Source organism: Alosa alosa, chromosome 21, assembly GCF_017589495.1.
Source record: "Alosa alosa isolate M-15738 ecotype Scorff River chromosome 21, AALO_Geno_1.1, whole genome shotgun sequence".
Taxonomy (NCBI): Eukaryota; Metazoa; Chordata; class Actinopteri; order Clupeiformes; family Clupeidae; genus Alosa; species Alosa alosa.
In genome coordinates this window covers 20,577,420-20,603,650 of record NC_063209.1, presented here as the reverse complement: position 1 = coordinate 20,603,650, position 26,231 = coordinate 20,577,420, and the positions used below count along the sequence as shown (strand labels likewise).

The window sequence follows — 26,231 nt, the reverse complement described above, 5'->3', positions numbered from 1 at the left end:
CTGATACCGATCAAATAACCTCTTCTGGAATTCAATGAACCCACATATTATTTAGAACGTTCAATTTCCAACATCCCCGTCACACTGTTGTGATGGTATACTGTCTTAAGGGGCCAGGTTCCCCTCAGTAAACAACAGGCAGACAAGCAGGGTGAATGACAGGAAACCCCACATGATCCCTCCAGGATGAATGGAAATTGTAAGGGGTGTTGCATAATTTCAGCTAATTTTGGTACATTGTACACCTGTAAATGGTTCACAAACTCTTGCACTACTTGTGTGTGTGTGTGTGTAAAGTCATGGTGTATGAAATATCAAAAAGCTGCAGCGTTTGACATTTGACCTAAAACAAGGCCTGAGGCTGATACTTTAGGAGCCTGTCAGGATGAGAAATCCATGATTTGTCTCATCTAGTACAGTTAGACGTAAATACTCACTGCAATAGCAATACTGTTGGGCTACTGTCCCTTGAGTGCTTCATGTATCAAAAGCATGCATTGCAGTATCAAAAGCATGCATTGCAGAGTTCCTCAGAGTTTAGAGTTTAGGCAGGGTAGCTGTAACAAAGTGATCATAGACATTTTTTTTTTCTTTTTTAAGCAAAGATGGTGATGATGGTTTGATGGTTAGATGATGGGTTTTTTTTAGAAGATGGTTTTATGGTGCGTTCATGGCGCAATGTTAATGATGGTGATGACCATATGGTTTGATGGGTGCGTTCATGGCGCACTGTTTATGATGGTAATGACCACAGATGGTTTGATGGGGCGTTCATGGCGCACTGTTAATAATGGTGGGCAACAAACTAAAATGGAGCCGATTCACAGCGGGAGAATGAAAGGACTTTGGACAAGCAGTGAAAAGAGATGAGGGAGCCTGACACGGCTACAAAACTACGCCAGTGCAACACACATTCTGGGAGGATAATAGTATACTGACTAAGAACCTGGCTGTGTTGCGTTAAAATTGGATCTATTTTTCAAATGCCATTCGGAACCAAAAACTCAGTTATACAATAAGAAACACAAGATCCTTAAAATTCCCTTTTCAGCATGTTTATAATCTGTATTTTCCCTGAAAGAGTGTTTAATTAATTTGGGCAAAGCCACAGAATTTTTTCATGTGGTAGCTAACTGCTTAATCAATAGAAGTATAGTTGTGCAACTTTGCCATTATTATTGGAAGATGTTTGTATAACATAATGATTTACATGGACATCTTTAATATTACTTCCATTTTAATCAACCATGCTCAAATCGATATGTTCCATTGTCTTTCTAATGCTGTCAGTGTATTATAGGTTTATTTCTTATATGAACTACCACAAATATGGGTAGAATTTTAATAAATAAGAAAGAAATGCAAGTGATTTAAATAACACAAATATCATGTTCCTCCCATGTCCCTATATATTGTTGGTTGATTATATTTATGCAGGCAGACTAGAAACACAGTAATCACACCCAAACATGACACTACTCTCTGAAGCCATACAAAATAAACATGGCAGTCTGATATAGTACTTTTAGTCAGGAAAAACTTTATTCAAGACAGTCAAGTACAAACTTTGAGATAATTGAATGCTTTTCATCAAGTAATCGTATCATTTTATAAAGGGAAGACAACATTCTAGTAAACATACTGCATTATTTTGCATTATAATATTTAAATGCTGACTGACTGAAAACTAAACAAATACTGAGGATTTTTCCAGAACATACTTCAAGCTTCTAGTCAGTCTCTGGTAAAGTGCTTTTTTTCTGGAAAGGCCGATAGCTCTCAGACACTCCCCTGGTGGCTGACGGTATGTATTGCATTTCACAGTGCAGAAATATCATCACTAGTTGTAGGTGGCAACACAAGAGCAACCAACTGTATTGGTTGGTTAAAGGATAAGCATATATTAGCGAAAAGGAAAACCCCTGATAAACATGCATGAATGTTAATATGCTATCTTAGTGTCTTCACAGTCTGGAAAGGGTAATCAGTTGATAGGGTAAGTAACTTGATTTATAAGGGGTAGGCTGTGTATGCCATTTTAAATCACAGAACACTTCAAATATATCTTCTACCACAGAAGAGAGAAAAGGAGCTTAATTGTTAAGTTTCATATAGGTCTGTAAATCCTTTGGCAAGAACTATTGTGGCTCAAATGAAATCTTCTAATTTAAATTTCTTCCAGCTGTTAGGGAGCACGCAGAAGGAAGAGTAAAGAAGCTATTGAGAAAGAAAAGAGAGAGGTGGAAAGAAAGGGAGAGAAAGAAAATGAGAATTAACATTAATACTCAGAAGTTACAAATACTGACCAGGAATGCATAGGGCTGAAAAGACAATGATTCCAATCTTGTGAGGGACTTTTGGGCTGTTGTTTCTGGGAGGAGGACAGGATTATGATCAAAAGCCACGAGCTAGCCTTGAGGGGTCATTATCCCTGTTCTGGTACAGTTTAGCACAGTTCCACATGCAACATTCAGTAAGGAATTAGCAACACATCAATCAACAAGGAACAGACTAGGGTCTGTTCATGAACCCTAACTCTTTTCAATCAGACACATGTGACCATTGTAAGGCATGTGTGGGTCACGTGACAGGCAGGCCATGTCAAATAATTACAGTGACCAATGGGGTGAAGGGGGATCATGCCGGATAAAGGTGTAAAGGTGCATTTTTCTGGGATCGGTGGAAACATGACAAACACAAACACAAACACGAATGATGTAAAACATATTGTCAGTGTTTTGTTTTATTATTTATTATTATTATTATTATTATTATTATTATTTTTTAAGTACAAATGAGAGTACAGGAGGTTCTATTGCTTAGTTCTGAGTGGGCTTCTGAGTGGGCCCTAATTATACGGTCAGAGTCCTCTCTGGAAACAGGTCGTCAACTCCAATTTTAAATTCACCCACACATAAAATTCAATGTATCAAAATGCATATTTGGTTAAGTATAAAACTATCTAGAATGACACTACAGACATATTTTATATTAATCATCAGCTTTATAAGTTCACATTGTAATGCATCCATATTTGTTTTTTTAAACAGACATTTGACACATCATGCCATGTTAACAGCGTAAGTGGAATGGTAGAAGCCTCATCGGATCCTGTTAAGTCTACGTGTTCGGTTCATGCAAGCACCATGACAACATTATGATGCTCATCTAGAGATGCCTACAAACATATAAACATGTAGACTGAAGCACCGCCCCCATCCTTCCCCTGCTCCAATCACATGAGGTGAGAATGTTGATTGACACGTGGCTATCCGCTGGAGAATACCTAATCTTGGCATGCATTTGTAACAGCACTGCTCTCCAAAGACTGGATGAGACGGAATGGTAAAAAAAGGCAATGCAATGCAATACGCACGCACACACACACACACACACACACACACACACACACACACACGCACACAAAGACACACACACACACACACACACACTTGTGTTGCTATGGAGATGGAAGACAAATCCCTGGATGCTCTTGGTTGCTGTGAGGATGGAAATCAACTGAAAGAAGAAAAAATAGGAGAGGGGGTACGATGAAAACTGATAACATTTTCATTTACATCTTCTATTTCATGCATCACATTTACATATTCTATCAGCAAATGTAATTAAGAGCAAATTCTCTTTGGTCAAACTGAGGAGGAGAGGGAGGAGGAAGAAGCAGAAGACTTGCTGGAGCTGCTGTGATGCCAAACACCCGATTTTTGATGTGTCACTCATCCCCATCCAACCAACAGAGGGCACTGAACAATGAGCTTTTTTACCCGGATAAAAATAAATCAGTGACATCAGCCACCATCTTGCAATGAGGCCAATTAAAAATAACACATCCTCAAGTGTGATTCCCTCAGCCCGGGTGATAAACCCCAGCAAACACAAATGAATTATAAATGAATAAATGCAGTAACTGGCGAAACGGAGCCCTGGCACATCATTAGTGGCCTTTTAAAGCGCCGTCACGCACCGTTGTGGGAGTATGGAGATCAAGAACACGAGATAAAGAACAATGTCTATCTGCAGCCCCCTTCTGACTGGGAACCGATTCAGGCGGCGTTGCTCTCAATGACGGCGCTTTCATCCTGGGCTCTGTCAGAGAACGAACTCGCCGGGATCTACCGTGACAGAGCATACGAGACACGCTGGCATCTCAGGACCCAACTGAACCATGACAGACAGCCAAGTATGCAGACAGACAGAGAGAGAGAGAGAGAGAGACAGAGAGGAAGCATGCAGGTAGGCAGACAGGAAGACATGTAGACAGACAGGCATTCTGATGCACAGACCTCAAAGAGCACCTTACTAGGCACAGCCAGTCAAGCCAAGTCATGACTCTTAGTGAGGCCTTTTTGTGAGGCAAAATGGAAGCCAGTTTTTATGGTATATAATTTTTTTTATAGTATCACTGAGGATATACTCATTCTCTGTCATTGTCCCAGGTTCCCTAATAGAGTCAAATTAACAAACAAATTGGTCGCTAAAGTACCAACCAATCAGGTCTGGCCGTTAATGAAGTGTCTGAAAGGCCGCCAAGTTTCAGAGGCCAAACTTCCACAAGCATCACTAACAGGAAGTCAGGTGAGACAGTTTGATACGGTTTACCCTTAGTAGAAGGGTGTCATGTTAGACTTTCAAAGGGTTAAAAAAAACAACCCCATTTCCAAAAAAAGGGACGCTATGTGAAATGTAAATAAAATTAGAATGTGATGATTTGCAATTTGCGTAAACCCATATTTCATTCAAACAGAACATGGACAACATATCAGGAGTTGAAACTGAGAAATTAATCAACATGAAATTGCAAATATGTCAATCTATTAGTACATAATATTAAAATATTTATAGAATTCAGAGATATCTCTGTGTGTAAGAGACAGGGCTGAAAAACAGCATTGGATGGCCGTGATCTTCGGCCCCTTAGTGGAACTGCAATAAAAACAGATCTGATTCTGTAGCGAAAATCCCTGCACAGGCTTGGCAGCACTTCCAGGTGTTAAAATGGCCTGCCTGCAGTCCAGACCGGTCACATTTGCCACGTAAAACGAAAAACGCACCAAAGACTGCTGAGCAGCTGAAGTCTTATATCACTCAAGAAAGGGACAACATTTCATTCTCAAAACTCCAGCAATGGTCTCCACTGGTCTCCTCAATGTCCAAACGTCCAGAGGCTGTTAGAAGCAGAGTTGATGCAACACAGTACTCAAACATGCCCATGTCCCAATTTCTTCAAAATGTGTCACTGGTATCAAATTCAAATTTGATCAAATTCGAATATATTTTCCAAAAAACAATAACATTTCTCTATTTCAATATCTGATATGTTGTCTTTGCCCTTTATTTACATTTTGCATCTGAACGTTTTTTGGAAACAGGATTGTAGAATACATCATGCACATTAGCAATAATGTCAAAAACTTGCTGCAACTTGAAAGACACAACACAGCACAAAAAGGCCAAAGAAACTCACTACAGGAGGCCTACAACAAAGCTTTAAGGGTTGTAAATGGGGCCTGGTTTGAAGGGTTCTTCTGTAAGGACAAGCTGCAAGAACCATTTTTCCTTAGAATGAGGACAAGGCAGACGGGCCGCTACTGTAATTTCATCTGCCACCGCACAAGTGTGGCGCTCCGCACAGCGGCCAGTGCCAGACAACCTGCGACTCCTGCTGCGTCACCCTCAATCTGTCTGCGTCACCTGCCACGCCGTGCCAGCTGCTGCCAGCGCTACGTTATCCGCTGCGTCCTGCGCCTCTGCCCACCACCACTCTCAACCACCCAGCCACCCGCCCACCAGTGCCACAAGGACCCCGCTATGAACGAGTGAGGACCAGGGCCAAAGCAAATGGAAAAAAAACCCTCCTAGACAGAGAAAACAGCAGCTCTCAGAGAGAAACAGAGGGCCTCAGTAAAAGAGAATGAGAGAGAGAAAGAAAGAGAGAGGGAGGAGGGGAGGCAAATGATGCTGCTTCCAGACACAGAAAAACAAAGGCACAAAGAAATAGCAAAAGAAGTAGATAGCCAGAAAGACAGAAAAAAGAAAGAAAGAAAGAAAGAAAACGAAAAGAGCAGAGTGATAAGACATCTAGAGAGAGAGAGAGAGAGAGAGAGACTTGGAGACTTACTTCTTCTTGTCCTTGTCCTTCTTGATGGACAGCTGTGAGGAGGCCTGGAAGGCCTGGCCCTGCAGCGTCTCGGCCGCCACCTTCCTGCGGTTGAAGGAGTTCATGTCCTCCTCCAGGTCCCTCCTCTTCTCCTCCACGCTCCTCTTCTCCTCCTGGTGGGTGCGCTTCAGCAGCTCAAACCTGTCGTGCAGCTAGCCGCCGCCACCACAGCCACACATGCGGGACATCATTAAAGTTTGTCCACATTCTTCCTGAGCGCTTCTTACATTTACATTTACTCATTTAGAAAACGCTTTTATCCAAGCAACTTACACGTCAATTATATATTACAAGGGCCATTCTCCCCACAGAAACTCAGGGTTAAGAGCACAACAGTGGAAGCCGGGACGTGAACCCACCACTTATCAGGCTACTGCATGATAGCCTAGCTCCTTAAGCCACTACACTATCACACTACTGCATGCTAGCCTAGCTCCTTAGCCACTACCCTACCACACTACTGCATGCTAGCCTAGCTCCTTAGCCACTACGCTACCACACTACTGCATGCTAGCCCAGCTCCTTAAGCCACTACGCTACCACTGTGCACAGCAGTGCTCTTCACAGAGCTCTCCCGTCTTTTCTGGGGGAGCTGACTCTGGCATTTAATGTTATCTACATTCTTGTTAGTTCCAAAGAAATATTCTTGAGATTTCAGCCTAATAGCAACATTAGGCTTTCAAGGCATTCGTCAGTGAATGAGTGGTCTCCCTAGAGGTCCACTTATCTACATGGGGATGATGGTAATGTTTACTGCCCTCTAAATGTGGAACCAGTGGAAGTTGTACATGAATATAAATACCTGGGCACTATCATTGATGACAAACTGCGTTTTGACCCTAATACAGAGGTGATTGTGAAAAGGCAGAGGCAGTATTTCTTGAGGAAACTTTACTCCTTTGGAGTGAACAGGAAGATTCTTAGCATTTTTTACACCTCCTTTATTGAAAGTGTATTGACCTTTTCATCTATATGCTGGTTTCACTCCCTCTGTCAAAAATAAGAAACACCTCCAGAGCATTGTGAACACATGTTCTAAAATCATTGGCCACCCTCTTCAGTCTCTGACATCACTGCACAACAATTGGCAACATTAAGGAAAGCCAACTGCATCCTAGAAGACTACTCATGTCCTACACAGTTTTTGAATGACTGCCCTCTGGCAGGCGTCTGCGCTGTCCTCTGGCTAGGACTAACAGGAGGAAGGCCACCTTTACTTTTGAGGCTATTCGCCTTTTGAAGTAAAAACTGTCTGTCCCATTCTTTCTTTGTCTGTCCTGTCTTATATGTTGTGTTATGTCTTATATGTTGTGTTATGTCTTATATGTCACTATGCCTGCATAGAGGAAATTGCCCCTCGGGGATAAATAACGTTTTTTGAATTGAACTGAATTGAATTGAATTGAATGTGGCCCTTTGTGTGGGAAATGCAGCTTAGGGAATATTGAGCCTTTCAAATGATAACAATAAAAAAAACTGAAAAGTAGGAGTAGTCTGGAGATGTGATTTTGTCCCTGCATGTTATACACTACACTACACATATAACTACACATTTTAAATCTCTACACATAAACTGTGTAACCTGACAGAAAAAGAAACTGCACAGCTGCACTCTTCCAATACCAACAAAAAGGGCTCAATGTACAACAGAGTACAACGCTCTCAGTACTTGTAGATAACAATCCAACAGAAATGTGATAAGGGCAAGGGATGGCAACCCATCCAATCCTCACCTCCCTCTCCTTCTCCTTGAGCTCCGCCTCGGTCTCCTTCACCCGATTTACAAACATCTGCCTCATTCCCTCCTCCTTGCGCTGCAGATCGCCGAGGAACTCCTTCCTCTTGGCCTCGTACGTTTCCTGGAGACTGTCGATGAGGAAACGGGGTAGAGGATTAGGAGAATAAAGATAGGCGGCCAATGTGCAGTAACACCACAAATGTCTTCTTGTGGGAAATGTGCAGTAACACCACAAATGTCTTCTTGTGGGAAATGGTTTGCTGCAATTTGACATCCTAATGAAGACAAGAGCCTAGAGTTTTCTTTGAGACTTGTGTTGAGCAACTTGTGTTTTTATGTCTGGTAGGAGTACATCTGTTTTTAAAATTACGCTATGGTGTCATGTGTGTCTGTGTCTGTGTCTGTGTCTGTGTCTGTGTCTGTGTGTGTAAGTAATGCATATATGTATGTATGTTTGCATTTGTGCAATCTTATGTTTGTTTTGATAACACTACATCACACTTCACCAGCTCTTCTTTCTCACCCATGAGAAACACCCTCCCTCCTACACCCATGAGAAACACCCTCCCTCCTACACCCATGAGAAACACCCTGTCTCCTACACCCAAGAGAAACACCCTGTCTCCTACATCCGCGACTGTTTCGCTGAAGGGTTCGTAGCACAGCATTGTGTTTGTGTTGTGTCTACCCCAAGGGCTCGTAGCACAGCGATGTGTTTGTGTCGTGTCTACCTGAAGGGCTCGTAGCACAGCGTTGTGTTTGTGTTGTGTCTACCTGAAGGGCTGGTTGTCGGGGTCCGTGTCCTTGAAGCCCATCTCCTCCAGCTTGCAGCGGCGGTAGAGCTCGTAGTGGCGGGCATGCGTCTGCTCCCGCAGGTCCTCCATGTTGACCCGGATCAGCATCTCCCGCAGACGCACAAAATCACAGTGGCTTTCGTTTTCCACTGCAAATGACAAAGCAACCAAAAAAGTTCACATTAGAAGTGTTATTCCATCTGGGTTGGCTGCTGAAGGCCTGCCGCTATGACTATAAAACTTTTTAACTTATTTCCAAGCTGCTGTTTTTTTATTGCCTCAAAGAGGTCATTACGAAGCAGCTGCCTGTTGTTTCGATCAATAAAGCTATGGCCTCAACCTTATAAAGGAGTAAGAAGAATGCTCAGGAAATTCTGAACATTTCAAAGGCACAGACACACTTACATTTTAAAGGTGATAAGACACAATTCTAAATGAGGGTCCAATAATGGAGACCGTACAGCGCAAATTAATACGTAAAATCACTCAACCACCTTTGGACTGGTCTTACTGTAGATAACCAGGGTGACAAACTAAGGGTAATATGGAATTGAGAAATAACACAGACACTCAAAATACAGAGGCATGAGCTCTTACATTAATCACACGTAAGAGGACGACCTCAGCTGGGTTCTTGCAAATGTCATAAAACACATGAACACATACACACAAGCACATTACGAGCAGTAGTGTCCAGAGCACACGGCCGTTTGTGTGTGTGCCACGTGCGTGTGTGTGTGTGTGTGTGTGTGTGTGTACACGTGTGTGTGTGTGTGTGTGTGTGTATGTGTGTGTGTCTGCGTGCATGTGTGTACGTGTATGTGTGTACGTGCGTGTGTGTGTGTGTGTGCCTGCGTGCATGTGTGTACGTGTATGTGTATATGTGTGCATGTGTGTACGTGTATGTGTGTGTGTGTATATGTGTGTGTGTGTGTGTCCGCGTGTTCCAGAGCGGCTTACCCTGCACTGCTCCCCATGGGTACTGTCTGGCTCTCACCATTTTGTTTCCCACTTTCACCTCCTCGCTGCTCCCCACCACCGCAAAGGGCAGATGAGCCTGCACAACAAAAACATTCCCACGTCAACACCGCCCCCTGCTGGACACACTAGGTACAGCTTAGGGCCAGCCAGTTGGCCTACATAGGAACAACATGGGCCGAAGAGTTTCATTTTTATCGGAATAAAGACCAAATAACATATGATATAGGGGGGGAAATGGCACATTTTGAAGTTGAAGTTAAACCATCCACTAGAGACGCACATTCATGGAGGAGTTGATCTCTGAGATGGCCTCATCTTCTGTGGGGAACTGGTAGATCTGTACGCCGTTGCTCACTAACTCGCTCATCACCTTGATCTTGAACTTGTGAAGCTCACTTTTGGAGATTGTGTCAGCTTTTGCAATGATGGGGATAATATTTACCTGAGTCAAAACAAAAACATTTAAACCACAGGCTTGAGAGACACAATGCCCCTGCCTCTTTGAGGAGGAGGTGGTACATTTCTCAAGAGAAAGACGAGGTTCACTTCACAGATTTTTCAACATGAACAACATGAACAAACAGTTATAAATGTTAAAGGAGAACCTATCAAGAGGAAAAGCAATCATATTATTATTAACTACTTTAAAGGGACACCAGGCAAGCCTGAGTGCTTTTTCTCTACGAAGCTCCCCCTAGCGTCTGTACGTGTCGATATGTGTGCGAGCCCTCGCTCGGTCTGAAGCTCTTTTCCTTTTCTTTGCATCTTCCATCAAGGGTTTTCGCTGCTTCTTCACCGGCTCTGCCATTATACACACGTTTGCAACAATCGCTAGCCAGGTTTGGTTAGCCTGCCTCTGTGCTGGGGATGCAGGATGTAAGAGAGAGTCTTCATTCGCCCTGTAATGAGTCATTTAACCATATACCGACATACGAACATGATCAATTAACACGAAAGCGTTGCCTGGTGTCCCTTTAATGAATCCACTCCACTATAAATTATAGACAGTATGTCTATTGCTGTTTTGAATACAACAGTAGACAATCAAAACACCAACAAATGTAGACACGCATTGTCAGAGACATAGCACTATCAACAGTTATAAACAACAAACATAACAATAAACAACAAACATAGTCAGCACAAGTTACCTTACTGTCCAGCTTTTTCATGGTGACCAAATCCAGTGACTTGAGCGAATGCCCCGTGGGGGCGATAAAATACAAACAGACGTGGATTCTGGTGTCGTGGTAGTTGAAGAGGGAACGCTTTATTTTCAGCTCCTCCTGCAGGTAGTTCTCAAACTGTGTGTCAATGTAGTCCACAATGGGTTTGAAGCTGTTAGGGAAGATAGACAGAGAAGGCCCACGGCAAACATTTTCTGATTTGTCACTAGTCTGACGGCATTCTTAGTGAATTCATTCCGGTTTGTTCAAAGACATATGTGACACATAAGTACAAACAGCTGTGGTCATCAACTGTTCAGGATAATAACAATCCTTTGGAATAATACAAATAAAAAAGTGAGAAAAAAATTCCAATTGATTTGTTATTCAATTTCATTCAAGGTACATTCATGTTTTACAATGCTTCCAGATCTAAGATGAGACACAAAACTGTTAACTAGTGTCAATGTGACATTTTTGTGTCTCATTTTGTAAAAAGAACACTAGCACACAGATGTGAGGAAAAAATGCCTGCATATGTCCAAAACTGGCATTATGTTACTCAATCATCATGTTCAGCTTCATGTTTTTCACGCCTACTCAAAGACTCCAAGACTAAAAGAGACTCAAGACAACACTCCACTATTCAGCCTGCAGTGCCAAAAAGCACCTCATTCCACGAGAGGAGACTGAATGTGAGGCACAAAAGTATCATTCTTACTACAAAAACCTCAGTGTCATCACCACAAAATTCCTACTAGCAGACAAAAGGCCGCTGGTTTCAACTCGACTATACCTTTCCTCCTTGTTGACTTGATCTCCGAAACCCACAGTGTCCACAATTGTCAGTTTTAGGTGGACGTTGCTCTCCTGGAGGTCATAAGTCTTGGGACGGAGGACCACATTGTCCATGTAATGACTGGCCTCCTCATTCTCAAACACAGTGTTGAAGAGAGTATTCATTAACGTGGACTTGCCAATGCCAGTCTCACCTAAAATACAGAAAGAAAATGTCACTATTTCATAATAACATTGTGACACACTTGTATGACACCTGGATAAAATCATGTGTCGCATGATTGTTAAGTAATTTAAAACATATTTGAAAACTTGAATTTGAACTTGAAAGTGATCCCAGACATTTAATTTAAAAATAATTCTTGATGAAATCCTATAAAATGCTCAGTTCAAAGAGAAAGCCAGGCATGACATGGCCAGGAGGGTTTGGCTGTGCTCACCTACACAGAGGATATTGAAGCAGAATCCCTGCGAGACTGATTTGCTGACCAGCTGGTCAGGAAGGCTGTCGAAGCCAACATGGCCGCCCAGATTGAGACTCCTCATCCCCTCGCTCTGCAGAGGAAAGCACAATTGCATTCATCTGTAGTACCAGTGTACATTATTGTCCGGGGTGAACACCATTTTTTTTGTATCCACGCTTCAACCCGAAACGTTCCGTCTGCCAAAATCATTCTGTTCTATACATGAAGTTTCTTCATGGTGAGTAGATTCCACGCACACCAGTAACCAAACAAACTAGACACGACTCAGGCTTTCCTGCCCTCTGTGGTCATTCTGGTGACCTTCTCACCAGAATCTTCTTCCTCTATTCCTCTACAGTTGTGTGTAAAAGTGCCGTTTTCTTAAGCAAATTTCAAATGTGAGCTCTTCAATCAAAAAGAAGGGGAATTAAACTAATATGTTAATGCTTGATATTGTATACAGTCGTATACAATCGTATTGAAATCGTATACAGTGTACAACCATTCAAAAGTAAGGGTGTTTCCCATACATTGACTTATTTGTGGCGGCCCACCACAATATCAACATTGACCACCACACAATGATTTTCCATGTTGTACTATTTCAATTGGATGGAATTCTTTCATTGTAGAGCTATGTGCACCTTTGTAAAGCCTCTCCTTGTTTCTCTGTCTCTCAACAAACCTATATACATGTTTAAAGACAACATTAACAATCCTGCAAGGCATAGAAGATGACTAGAAGGCTAAATTGTGCTTAAATCTGGTTAGCATCATAACCCCTCTGTGCTAATTTGTTAAACACTTTTGCATTCAAGTTAATTCTGCAAACCTACCACCACAAACAGAATTAAATTCTGTGGGAAACACTGCCCTTGTACATATACAGAGTACAACCATTCAAAAGTAAGGGTGGAAAACGCTGACAGCCAGGATGTTTTGGTCACAAGACCACCTCTATTCAAACATGATGGGGAGGGATGGGGCCCCACCTTTAAGAAAACCAGCACCCTGGACAAATTCACTGGGGAGAAAAACAGCACTACAGCATAACATTCCACAGGTACTGCAAAATTATTCCATTCACCACAAACAGGAGACAACATCAAATGTCCTCCACACTCCTCATCAAATGGAAAAAAGGTTGTAAAAGTCCTTGACTAAGAACCCTTAAGCACTGAGAACATACTTGCCGAGTGATGTCATGTTCTTCCAGCATGGGATTGAGAAGCTAGGAGAGTGGTATACTGTAAGCCTATAGCCAGTGCGGCATGGCACATTTGCTTTCTGTGCACAATCTGTGGGGATGGACCCTAATGTTTTATTCAGGCAAGTGAAAATGACACAGGGAAAATATGATGATACTAATATTGAGGTTTAATAGACTACAGGCTATTGGTAAAAAGTAACCTTGCTGAAATTACTTGTTAAATAAAAAGCATGTATATTTATTGAAAAGAGAAAAAAAAGCAGTAGTTGCAAACAGTATTTGGAGAAAACGTTGCCCTCTTATGTGTAGTTAAGATATTGCCGATGCTTCAGATAAAACAGCTGTCCATGCTGAACAAAGGGCCTACCATATGTCATTGCTCAGATGATGGAAGTATCATCCACCAGTGTCCCTGGACTGGCGGCGGAAGGCGGCACGCCGAGCCGCATAATACACATGGCTCCATGGAAGGCAATATCCACACAACAATCATGTGTTCTGCGGCTATAGCGCGCGTCAACTCCGAAACCGGGTACAAAGAGCCCTTTATTTGCTAGTTATTTCACAAGGCCAAGCCATTTCCATGGCCCCTGCCCCGTGAAATCACCCCCTACCGGAGAAACAAACTCTCGAGAAGTCAACAACTTGCCATTAATAAAATCGATTCTAGTCATATTCAGATAATAGGCGAAGTTATCTAACATGGCTACTTAAACTGCACTGTAGACTAAGTAGGCTAGAGGAAAATCTAAAAATTCTCAACATGTTGTACAGTGCGCAGTAGCCTGAGGTAAGGTAAAGAAGCAGGTTCGGTGAGGTTTGTATACTTAAATCCCATCTGCCCCAGGTAATCTGCTTATGCCAAGCAACAAGGACGAACCACTATAGCCACAATCACTTTCTCGACAAAAAATAGACATGCTATAAAATGTCTAATCAATGCACCATCCAACCTCACACTGTACTGACTTCCATCATCATCACCACTGTGAGGACCACTAGCTGAATACAGAAAACACCCCAAGAATGTTCGTGAATGAAACAACATTCACACAACTCTGCATTGTCAAACTTGAGGAGACCAAAAACCAATAGGTATGCATAACTGGGGTGATTTAACCAGTTGTAGTGATTCGTGAACAATTGCATCACTAGGCTACTACGAATAAGAAAGTCAACAACACTTGCTAGCCTTACCTTGACGCAGGAGATGCTAATTTGCCTGTGCAACTATGTATCCACACCCCCTTATCTGGTGTTGACATTCTATGGATGGAGCTATGCCCGCACGGACTAGTATGCACACATCGTATTACAGACATTTCTTTCGATAAATGTAGAGGACAATAACTTACGGCTAGTATTTCTAAGTCCGTGGCAGCCATTGTGATGTTAACGAGAGCGTATGAACTGGAAAATATATTTTTTTAATTCGCTCCCTGAGTAGAGCGCTAGCTGCGACTCGGTCGGTCTTATCCAATATGGCTTCTTACTAGAAACTCCCCCTACGTTTTGGAATGTCATTCTCAAATCCTCTCAAGTCCGGACAGGCACGTTCTTGGGCCGATCATAAATTTACATAGTAGCCTATAGACAGCATGACACTTAGCACATTTAAGCCTATTGTATTTAGTGTTTATGTAACACTCTGCCACAATTTTAATGTGCATGCATGTATTCAAAATTAAATAAAATCACACGACTTAATAGTGCATACACGTTATACTCCTTTAGAACATCAGGGGCCAAGAATTCAAGCATTTCCAATATAATTACATTCAATATTATGGCTAATTGGCTATGTTCTATTAGGCTACGCTGTTGAGGTCAATGTGACGGGGGAGCGTGAGGTCCTACAACACAATACTGGTTTTATATTTCATAGTAATTCAGTTAATCACATGTAAGGTATTAAAGAACACAATATCATAAATACAGTGCTTAACCATCTCCCCCATCCAGGAAAAGTACAGATAAGACTGTACACAGCTGTAGACATCACATGTCCCATGGGGTCACTTGAACATTGACTTCATCTTCTTCAGCAGTAAAAAGAGCAAAACAAATAAGCTATTTATGTGTCTACAAGTTTAACATTTATCATAGTGGCTTTGATCTTTGAAGGAGCAAAGTCACAAGTTTGTATACTGATGAGAAGTGATGAGCAGAGGTGATAACACACCTGCCAGAATTCGCAGCGTTTGCTCCATCACTATGTACCTATGCTTAGCACCACTTGGGCCACTAGGTGTCACCATTTCCAAAAATTCGGTTGACATAACACAAAATGACAACAATCAACCACATTTCTGATATTTTTATTTCATCTAGGTACTTCTACACAGCACAACATCTCCATTGACTGTAATACAATTGCCATTTCAAAATACTTTCCCTCTCAAAAATAACCTTTCCATATCGTAAACTGTCATTTTGTGACATATCTTGAATGGATATGTCACTTTGGCAAATCATATAGTTTGCAGTGAGAATTATTTTGGCACTTTAAAAGTAGAGCAGTAAAATATGAAATTATACACTTGTTCTGGAGAGCTGGTTCATTTTTAACTGACTAAAGTTATGATCTTAAAAACAATTATTGAGTTTACCTAAAACAATGGCAGCATGGTACTGAAATCTCCTGTGCTTCTTTGTGTGACTTTTTATCCTTCTGGATAAGATTGTGCTACCTTTACCCTTAGATATGTACTTTACACAAAAGATACAAACTTTTAGGAGAGACACTGCAGCAAGATAGGTCTATTTTGTGCGTTCATTCCAATGGCATGCAATTCCAAACATATCTTCACAGTTATTGGTGTTTCCACATAAGAGGTATCCCCATCTTGCGAACAAAATAGCTAAGGCTACGTTCAATAACCATGAAGGCATTTAAATACTAATTTGATATAATCTCCATATATTTCGGAACACCAACAAATATATCTCCAATATCCCCCTGTAGTTGTAGATGTAGGCTAGATTATAACATACATTAAAACCTGAAAGGATATATTACTTATATATAACAATATATAAGTAAATATATATGTAAAACACTATCACTTCATTTGACGTAAAAAAAGACCTTATTATCAGTCAAATGGAATGTTCAGAGGAGGCAAAACATATAAAAACTCATGTTTACAAACATACACCAGATGTCTTAAAGATAGACCCTTGCATGGAAAAGAAATATGTCTAAAATGCTCTCATGTACTACAGAATAGCACAAATATTTGTTTTTCCGGAAAGATCTTTTACAGTGTTTTCATACAATGGATTTAAGTTTAAATAACACTTTAGAGGGAGGACAACATTAGCAAATACAGCAGGCTAGCAATACAACCTCTTTACCAACCACAATACAATGATCTCTTTCATCGTGACAAGATCTCAAAACTCAAGTGAGTCAAAACTATACATTTCAACATTAACACAGAAAGATGTTAAACTTTTCACCGCAAGTTTAGCAACACCATTGAGGTTGTTGTGAGTTTTCCAGAATGGTGCAGGAGAGAGAGATGAGATCTTTCAAACACATTAGGCTCTTCTTTCGAGCACTATGTGCTTGCAAAATAACCCTGAAATTTAAGTGGCCTCTCACGAACTGATGCAGGCAAATAAAAACAAACAAACATGCAAGCATGTAGTCAACTTGGGCTTGGTGAACATTTGTATACATACGGAATGAACTGGCAGATAAAACATTGTGTTAGTGCTTCTATACCGTTTTCATGGGGAAACATACAATGAGCCAACATTGCCCTCTGGAACTCAGCACAACGATCCATCCATGTTGTCCTAATAGCTCCTGGTTTGGCCTTGGTGTTTTAGTCAGGACGCACATACTTTGAAATATGACCTTACATAACATTTTCCTCCAATCAACTTAAAAGGACTACATATATTTGTTTGTTCATGCATGGTTAGCAAGCAGAATACAAGCAGTATCCATACAGAGAGTGTTGTTTTTTTGCTGGACTATGGAAATACATACTTACATGTTTTAGGTTTTGCAAAGCACCAGTAATATTCAAATTAATATTGCCATCATCATCAGATCACTGTAGATCAAAGGTCCATTCATTGAGAGATTGTGTAAGATCTCTTACTTTGAAAATGAAATCGATATAAACTGTAAGACTTTGTGATTGTGTGATATATTGCACAGTCTCAAAATTAGAGGTACCATTAAACTTAATTTGAGGTGATTATGGATTTGGTCAAAATCTAGATCAGGAGCAGCCTATCTTTGTCAGATTGAATACTGATTTTTGCAATAACACGAAACAAACAAGAATAACATTTGAATATTACCTCTGACAATTTGTTCTTCACCTTGTATGGTATTGTATGGCACATGGAAACATTTTGGCAGCAAACACAATTATCAAATGGTTACAAAAAACAACCATGTGAGAATACAAAGACCTAGATCAGCACCTCTCATGCCGTTCACCCCTAAGAACTAGCATGACCTGGAAATTTACTTCATTTCCCACAATTAAAAACAAATCAATCAATACCAGTCAAGAAGCTAACAAAAAATACACTGACATTAGCACAGGCTGGTTGGAATGCGTTTTGAGTGTGTGTGCATGTGTGTGTGTATGTGTATGTGGGGGGAGGGGGGTTGCCATGTATTTTTGTGCACGAATGTGAACTGATGGGGAAAAAAAAACAAGAAGAAAAAAAACAAACACACAATGGGAAAGAGGAAATAAAAATAAAAAAACAAACAAACATAACTTTGGCAACTAGCGGAGATGACTGGCATTGAGCTGTACTGTTGTGGCAGTGCAGTGATGATGTTAGCAGAGGGCCGCTCACTCTCCCCTTCATAGACCTTTGTTGAAGTACACTCTCTCCACTCCGGGGTGGTTGGCGCGGATCTTCTCCTGCAGCTCCGGCTCCAGGCGGCTCACGGACATCGAGCTAGGGATTGGACCGCGCAAATCAGTGATTGAAGCGAAACGCACAGACAACTGAATGCCCAACAGTGAGCACAACCTCCCTCACATTCTTACAGTAGCAGTGCCACACAGGCACAGAGAGTTCAGCAGGACTCCGTCTGAGTCATTGCTACAGCTGCATTTGTGTTAAATTATTGGCCTGGGAGAAACTATAGTAATGTGTGTGATTATGCAACGGTAGTTTACTGTTTTCTTATTAGCATTTGATGAAATTGAATTGAAATTGATTCTAAACTGTATTATCATTATTAATCAGTAGACCGCAGTAATTTCACATACAGTTACTGTTTTGCTGGGCTGAACTTATTTAGGTATTTCCATTTCAATTTCAATATCATTTACTTTTTTTATGTAACAGCTCTGAATAAACAAGCTCTACATGAAGTACATTTATTACAGATAGTTTTTGGTCAGAATGTCCTTCCAGTGCCCTCCAAGTTTGTTGATAAAGTTTAACAGTAACCTGTCAAGCCAAAGCTATATCCCAGTCAAAACAGAGCTCTTCTGGTGTTTATCAAGGAGCATAGAAATTCTACGAATATGTCTAGTGGAGGTTAAACTAAAAAAAGTTATATTTTGTAATGGGTTTCAGAGTTCTATGTAAAACTGAATCCCTATACAATATGGTACATAGCATAACATGTCAAAAAAGAGAAAGAGTATCCCCATAAACACCACAATTCCACTGAGGTGAGGTAGTACTTCTACTTAGTTAAAACAAGCTAGTACACTGTTACAGTTAGCCAGGCAGTAAGATGTCACCAACCTTTTCTGGGGAAAGAGTGCACAGCAGAGTGGAGTGGCAAACACCAGGCTGAGGAGAGAGGGGGGGGGGTTACAAACAGTGTTGGGCAAGTTACTGGAAATTAGTAATTAGTTACAGTTACTAGCTACTTCTTTCAAAAGTAATTGAATTACTTTACTAATTACTATATATCGAAAGTAAATTAGTTACTAGAGAAAGTAACTTTTGAGTTACTTTCATGTCTGCTTTTAAAACGTCAATGTGAACAATACTGAACAGTCACACACACAATACACATAATTTGTAGACCTACTGTATGTAGTCCCTTCAAATCAAACAGTAGCCTTGAACATGAGTTCTCAAACTTTTACTTTTGAAGCACCAGCTTAATATAGGTGTTCCAGAGAGAAGTTGTATTTTTCGTTGCAGACAAATGAACCCATAACACCGTGGATGTCAATTCTGACGTAAACATAACCTAGTGCAAATAACTCAAGTCGTTATGTTGTAGGCTATTTGTGGAGAGTTCTTTATTTGGAAAGTGAAATCCGCATTTTTCTCTCGAGTTAAACTTGTGTCGTGTGTGTCTGTGGCAATGATGTGTAGGTATATTGGTGTTATGTTGTGGCTATGTTGTAAGAATGTAAAATTAATATAACGAGGCTTTTGCGCAATAGGCGAAGAAGAGCAGAAAGATGAGCAATGTGCCTACTGCACCACGTGGAGTTTGCAAGATGGAAACAAAAGGGAAAAGCATTTAAGATGTCCATTTAAATTGTAGCCTGAACTCTTGCGCGTTTAAAATCAGAAATAAGGAAGAATGTGAGGAGACTGCTATTAATTGTGAAGAATGCATCTGCAATGGAAACACGAAACACAATCACAGGAAACACTGTGAAAGTTGAGCGACGTTAGAGGATAGTGGATAGTGGATAGGTTAGTGGATCTGTCACATTGTCTGCTGAAGTCGTTCATTTGTCACACAGGATAAACAGAGTAACGCGAGTAACAAACTCATTTAAATTTCAGTAATTGTAACTGCGTTACTTGATTTAAAAAAAATACTTTGTTACATGCTCGTTGCAGCTAAAAGTAGTGGAATTACAATAACGCGTACAACACTGGTCACAAACACATCTAAAGGTCAGATACATTGCAGAGGGTGTCCCTGGCACACTGGACACAGCCATGCAGCCACTGGATCCACACCACGAATGTAAGTGCCATTAATCAGTGGTGTGTTCACAATCCAATTCCCCAGCCACTCACCAGAATCCCACCAGGCCGACTTGAATAGGAGCATTCATCCATGGGAACCTCTGAAAAGATCAGAGAGAGAAGGGGAAAATCAGAGGGGGCCACCAGGGAGCTGTGCCCCTGGGGGCCATTGTACATACCATAAAGCACTCACTGGCATGTGAATGAATGCAAGGCAAGGGTTTTTTTTTTCTTCCTGAGGATGTGCAGCCAGCACTGTTCATTACAGTTTTCCGCTAGCTTTACAGTTCTCCGCTAGCACAAGCACATCAGGTTATTCATTATGGTAGCACACATCATTTATTGTGCAGGGGGATGACATGATGTATTTGATTCCACACACCTTTAGGAAAGCCTTCTTTTCCAGCGTGTTCATTAGGAATGGTGGGATTGCTAGGGCAAAATAAGTATATAGTTATAAAATAGTATCACATGAATCAGTAAGCCAACGTGTAGTGTTAATAGAAATTCAGAAAAACATAGATGGACACAAACCATCAGGAAGACTTAACACTTCTGATAATTTGCTATGTCATCTTTTTTTTAAAAAATCTAACAATAACCAGAAAACTCACCCATTCCAGGAGATGCCATAAGAATTCTAGAAACCACCACCTGTGTGATGGCCTGCTGAGCCGCATTCGAGGACTCTCCTAGTCTGTTGTCGTTCTCGTCTAAAACTGGAATGCCATGTTTAAGCTCCCTTGAAGGAAACAACAGAACATTATTACTACAATATTCATTACCTGCACCAAACGCCAAAGCATATTAGCTGGGTATTTGTACTTAAGGGGTATAGGGTCAGAGTAAAGGTGTGTGTGTGTGTGTGTGTGTGTGTGTGTGTGTGTGTGTGTGTGTGTGTGTGTGTGTGTGTGTTGGGGGGGGGGGGTGTAGGTTGAGATGCAGCCACTCACCTTTGCCTCATAAGAGGGATATTGATACAGTTAGCAGCTGCCACCGCAGCGAAGGGCACAAATCGTCCCAACAGTGGGGACACATGCTGTGTGAGGGAGACAAAGTATGAATCACTGGTGTGAGATATCCTCCTTAAATTCCTAGAGAACATACTTGTGTCAGTCTTATGTTTTCTCTGAAATAATGCATCAAACTTTATCTATCTGTTGGCTAAGCCCTGATATTATTTCCTGAATACAAAACGTCAAAGCACAAATCAACATAACATTTCCTTTTAAAACCCAAAGAAAAAGATTATTTTTCATATAGCAAGGGCAAGAATGTTCTTAGTCAATGGCAGAAAGAGAGAAAAAAACATTTGTGTGACTGGTACGACTTTGAGATAGCCTAATCAAAATAAGATAAACTTCTTGCTACAAAAGCTATTCTGAGTCTAACAAAGGACTTCAGAAGAACAAGATATGCCTTTAGACTGAGCTCTCAATCATATGTGTTATATCAGAACTTCCAGAGTTCATAATTGAATTTGACAATGTAATAAATACCACTGAATTAATCAAAATTAATTTAATAAATTTGAATACCACTGAAAATACCTTTGATAGAGCATTAAGTCCTAAAGCAGTGACAACTGCTCCAGTAGTTGCCGACACATAGGCTGTTCCAAGCTGACTACAAATGAGAATTTAAGGATTAGCTTACTTATGTTTAAGATCAGACATTAGGTTAAAATATACCAACACAAGTACAAAAATGACCAAGTAAGTCCACTTACTTAACCGTAATGGGAGCATCGCCGCTCCTGTTGGTGTAATTTACTATGGCATTGAACGACTGATTGATCCACTGCCAAAACACCACGGCTGGAGTTGTTCTAAATCGAAATCAAGATCGAATATGAATCAGAGTGGAGAGGGATTGATTAAAAAGAACATACACTAAAGAAAGAGGGGGTCATCATGTGTCAAACGTCAAACGTCCAACATCCAGACATTTTAATGATTATCTGAGGGCTAATAAGGCAGTATATGAAGCATGAACATGCGATGAAGATCAAGAGAGCAACGTTGAGGACAATGATACATACTGAATACCTTTCTGTACTACTAAATCTAGTAGTCTTAGGTGTTCTGGGTGCACAATATCAAGCACAATATAAATGCAAGCTGTTGTTGTTGTTGTTGTAAATAGTATAGGTGCAGGTTAAGAGTGCTGTTAAACATAGTTAACTCACTTGTAGAATGTCATCATGCACCCCGTGATGGTCATGTTCATTGGAACCTGAGCGGACATTCGGCCAATCAGAATCATCTTCTCTCCTGTGTCTGGATGAAACGCAGAGTCAAAAATGTACTTGGCCTTCCATAGCTCATCCTCTGTGAGACCTGGAGTGACAATCCCTTGTCTGGAGTGAACAAACAAACAAACAAACAGTCAGACAAACAAATAAATATACAACAGGTATGATGCACTACTCCACTTCTTCTGTCTATCTTCCTTTGCAACTCCACTATGAAAGGATAAAGATTAGTTCAGGCTCTGGTCAATATTTACTTGTAGTTATGGATGATCTGTCGGGCCTTTTCCAGTTGATCATTGGATAGAAGGATGTTCCGGGGGTCTGTGACTGTAAAGAAGTGTTTAGCCCTCCCTACAAAAGTGCTCTGGTCCCACCGGGGCTCCTTGATGTTTATGGATGTGGAGAGCTCCACTGCCATGGTTCTCTGTGGAGGACAAACAACAAAGATAATGGATGCAACTAGTAAAACCAGACAAAGAAAATCAGCATGTAGACAGTGCCTCTTCCCAGTCTGAACACCAAAATATTCAGAATATTCAATATTTATTTTTCAGAATATTCAGGGGTAACTCTGGTAACAGTATGAGAAACTTACACAGAGATCATTCAAAGCATATAGTGTGCCAAGACTGCTGACTTTTACTTTGCATTCAGGAAATTGCTATTATACACCCATGACACATACCCACAGACTAAAAAGAAAACTGAAAGACAGATAAGGCATTAGGCCTACATATTTCATTCTGAAACTAGTCCATACACTCATAACGTCAATCTCAAGGTGTGAGGTATTTTTTCTAAAAATGTTTTTTCTCAAACGGAATGTTTTATTGATATAAGGACATAAGCCTATAAGGATAAGCATATGGCATCTATTCTCTGAACTAACTGAAAATGGGTGTCCTCCCTACATTTAGTCATAGCACCATACTTGTGAACTTTCTCAATTACTGAATTCTTATTTACTGGTTTCGACACCATCATAACTTCTGAAATCTGAAATGATGTGCCATTTCAGTTTTGTCACTGGGTCTGACACTTACAACCTAGTTGTCTGATGTTTATGATCTGTTAGTCTTGCCAACTTTATAAAACTGTTCACTGTTAATTTTAACTATTGTATTGTTTTTATTTTCTAAGTCGCTTTGGACAAATCCCATAACCATATGAACAGTTGTGTATTATGTTTGCAGTAGGCTGCTTTTTAGATAGCATAGGACAGAACAGTAGCCTAGGCTACATGCTTGTTATTTGTGGAATCCACCAGGTAACCAAGGCTGTAGGCTAGTTGGCTAGCCTAATACATTTCATGGAATATTGCATGAATATTGGCCTCTATCTACTCTGACACCTCAGGGGTAAAACTAAAGAGCCGAGTCACTAATCCCTCTCTTGGAAGTTGAGGTGACAGTTATTTTCTCTTTTTTGCCATGCTCTCGAAACTAGAATTTTTTCCATAGGATTTCTGTGACAAAGGAATCCCCTTAAACGAATCTTTCGGATGACCTGTGAACAATTCACAGCGCTGGATTCCACTAAAGATTAGCACACACCTCTGCTGATTCAGCATAAAGTTGCTATGGAAACCGCTGACCTGCCAAATGGGGTTTTGGAGCGCACGAAGCCGCAGGCGGACACTCGGATCAGTCCTGCTTGAAGCAACCATCCAATGTTATAACATAAATCGTTTAGACTTTCGGATTGGTTGGATACTTAGATTGATCCTTACAATCAGACATAGCGCTCTAGCAAATGTACCTGATAGATTACACAATGGAAAAGCCTTCTGCTTCTGCGACACTCGGAAGCAACAAGGTGCATAGGATCACCCTTAAATGGATATTTCCAAAGGCATTACGGGGATCCGCAAAGGCATTACGGGTATCTCAATGTCATTTTCTTCTACGACAGTCAGGGGTTTCGCTCTGAGTCGTACACTAACTAGCCTACATCAACTAGACACCCCAAGTGCGTCGAAAAAAGGAAGGTCAGATCCAAATCTCGCATAGAGGCTACACAATCTATCCATATTTATCGAGATAGCTCAAGAAAGTAGGCCTAGCCTACTTGATGCACAAAGCAGCAATAAAAAAAGCTTCCATTACAGCTATTTAACCATTTATTTGCTTGTCATAAAAGTAGCGGCATTTCACGCAGGCTATGCTGCAAATATTTTAAATAACGGCAAATGTGTTTTTTTGAGTCTGTAACATGCAATTTCGCCTGCAATGACACCAAACATGGCTGCACGAGCAACAATAAAACACGCATTCCAGTCCAGACGATTGAACGTGGAGAGGGGGCGGGGATGCTGTCTCTTTAAATTGAATTAATGACCATGAGCTTCTCACGAGACAACTTTCGTTAGAGCGTATGGTGCCTTAATTGCAAAGCAATTTATTTTGCGTAATGTAGGGAAAAAAAACACAAAACACAAACACACGCGCAGACAACTAAAACGATGCTATTCACACAGTGTCGTAGGCTATTGCATCATTGCTTTGGCAAGATTTCGCTGTCATGCAACGTGGGTCAAATTAACGCAGTTCAACGTTAGTACTATTGCGCATTGACAGCTTTTGCCGTCTTTAGAATGAACTTTAGACGGAGTTGGCCTCTGGTAACGTTTACCCCATTCCCAGCCCCTTTCTTGACCAATCGTGTGAGTTTATAGCTACATATTAACCAAGAGGTGAGTTCAATAGTAGCCCAACGGTTATCCATCCATCGCGTTAAGAGTTACACGCGTTTCTTGACACATCAAGATCAAATGCAACCACACGAGAACTGGCAGAACAATGAAGCGGATGATGCAACAACGTATCCGTACACTACACTAAGGATTTTTTCGTTCAAATACAATTTCTGAGCATTTCGTCATATCAACTGGGCAAATGGAGGGTCCCTCCATCAAGGGTCCCTCCATTTGCTAGAAGTCCAGCCTTTAATATGTTCAGCACTGTTGCCACATAAAACAAACCGCATCAATGGGATTTCACCATGCGATAGTGCCTGCACCAGATGTTATAAACTAAAAAAAAAAAACGTAGCCTGTCTGTAGAACCATTTGACAGACTCCAGCTGTGCATATTCTATTTCAACCGCTGCTTGCCACATCCTCAATCCACTTGATGACAGCCAGCAGTCTGACGTCTGCTTTAGAGCGAGAAGGGTAATTAAAATAGACGAGAGAACAAATGCATATAAACCAACGAAAATATGAAGAGAAATCTAGTTACTTACATTGCTAAAAATCCTTGTCTATGACAATCACGGCAGCTCACAAGTGATCCCTCTAGCCCAAGGGAGCTTATTGGTACTTCTGACTGATAGGTGAAGCAAGCGTTAATAGGTTCAATATGGTGACTTCCTCTTAACCGAAGAAATAGTAGTCCAGTGTTGCTGCTGAGCTGTCATCGTCGTAAAATATCTGATAAAAAACAATATGATTTGCACATTTCGAGTATCAGCCTACTAACCAATAACTGCAATTTGACGCTAGGAGGAGTTGCTTATTATATGGATTCGAAGAACTAGAAATAACTGGATTCCACAATAGGGGACTTTTATTTTGTTACTATGTGGAACCGACTCCCCTGTTGTTGGGACAATTCACACCACTTTTGTGAGGGGTGACAGTGCTCAACCACTGTAAAAAAAATCAATAAGAACAGGACAATAATATATAACTCACACTTAATCCAATCATTTA

At 40.9% G+C, this 26,231-nt stretch overlaps 2 protein-coding genes across 3 annotated transcripts; both read right to left on the bottom strand.

Moving 5' to 3' along the window:
• Positions 1–1,520: 1,520 nt before the first annotated feature.
• Positions 1,521–14,808, bottom strand: LOC125286476 (septin-8-A-like). Of its 2 annotated transcripts, none has more exons than XM_048231596.1 (10): positions 14,682–14,808; positions 12,093–12,207; positions 11,651–11,846; positions 10,840–11,026; positions 9,969–10,130; positions 9,668–9,764; positions 8,688–8,856; positions 7,909–8,041; positions 6,137–6,327; positions 1,521–2,217 (listed from the first exon to the last, which is right to left on the bottom strand). In XM_048231596.1, the coding sequence occupies exons 1-10, from the start codon at positions 14,709–14,711 to the stop codon at positions 2,163–2,165; spliced, it is 1,335 nt and encodes a 444-aa protein (XP_048087553.1). In that variant the 5' UTR covers positions 14,712–14,808; the 3' UTR covers positions 1,521–2,162. The 2 variants fall into 2 exon arrangements, with proteins under 2 accessions (XP_048087553.1, XP_048087554.1); XM_048231597.1 differs by having other exon boundaries at positions 1,521–3,519; positions 14,682–14,801.
• Positions 14,809–18,019: 3,211 nt separating this feature from the next.
• sfxn1 (sideroflexin 1) lies at positions 18,020–25,941 on the bottom strand. Its single transcript, XM_048231084.1, has 11 exons — positions 25,763–25,941; positions 22,774–22,943; positions 22,454–22,624; positions 21,995–22,093; positions 21,816–21,891; positions 21,219–21,304; positions 20,880–21,007; positions 20,648–20,697; positions 20,317–20,366; positions 19,069–19,116; positions 18,020–18,264 (listed from the first exon to the last, which is right to left on the bottom strand). Exons 2-11 carry the CDS (start codon positions 22,935–22,937, stop codon positions 18,168–18,170), a joined length of 969 nt encoding a protein of 322 aa, XP_048087041.1. The 5' UTR covers positions 22,938–22,943; positions 25,763–25,941; the 3' UTR covers positions 18,020–18,167.
• Between the last annotated feature and the right edge of the window lie 290 nt (positions 25,942–26,231).

Coding starts and splice junctions, on each gene's coding strand:
- sfxn1 (XM_048231084.1), bottom strand. CDS start 22,937: ATGGCAGTGGAGCTCTCCACATCCATAAACATCAAGGAGCCCCGGTGG. Junction 21,892..21,994: donor GATGCTCCCATTACGGTTAA/GTAAGTGGACTT, acceptor TCTCATTTGTAG/TCAGCTTGGAACAGCCTATG. Junction 20,698..20,879: donor TATGGCATCTCCTGGAATGG/GTGAGTTTTCTG, acceptor ATTTTGCCCTAG/CAATCCCACCATTCCTAATG.
- LOC125286476 (XM_048231596.1), bottom strand. CDS start 14,711: ATGGCTGCCACGGACTTAGAAATACTAGCC. Junction 11,847..12,092: donor CTTCAATATCCTCTGTGTAG/GTGAGCACAGCC, acceptor TCTGTATTTTAG/GTGAGACTGGCATTGGCAAG. Junction 8,042..8,687: donor CCCGACAACCAGCCCTTCAG/GTAGACACAACA, acceptor CCTCATCGACAG/TCTCCAGGAAACGTACGAGG.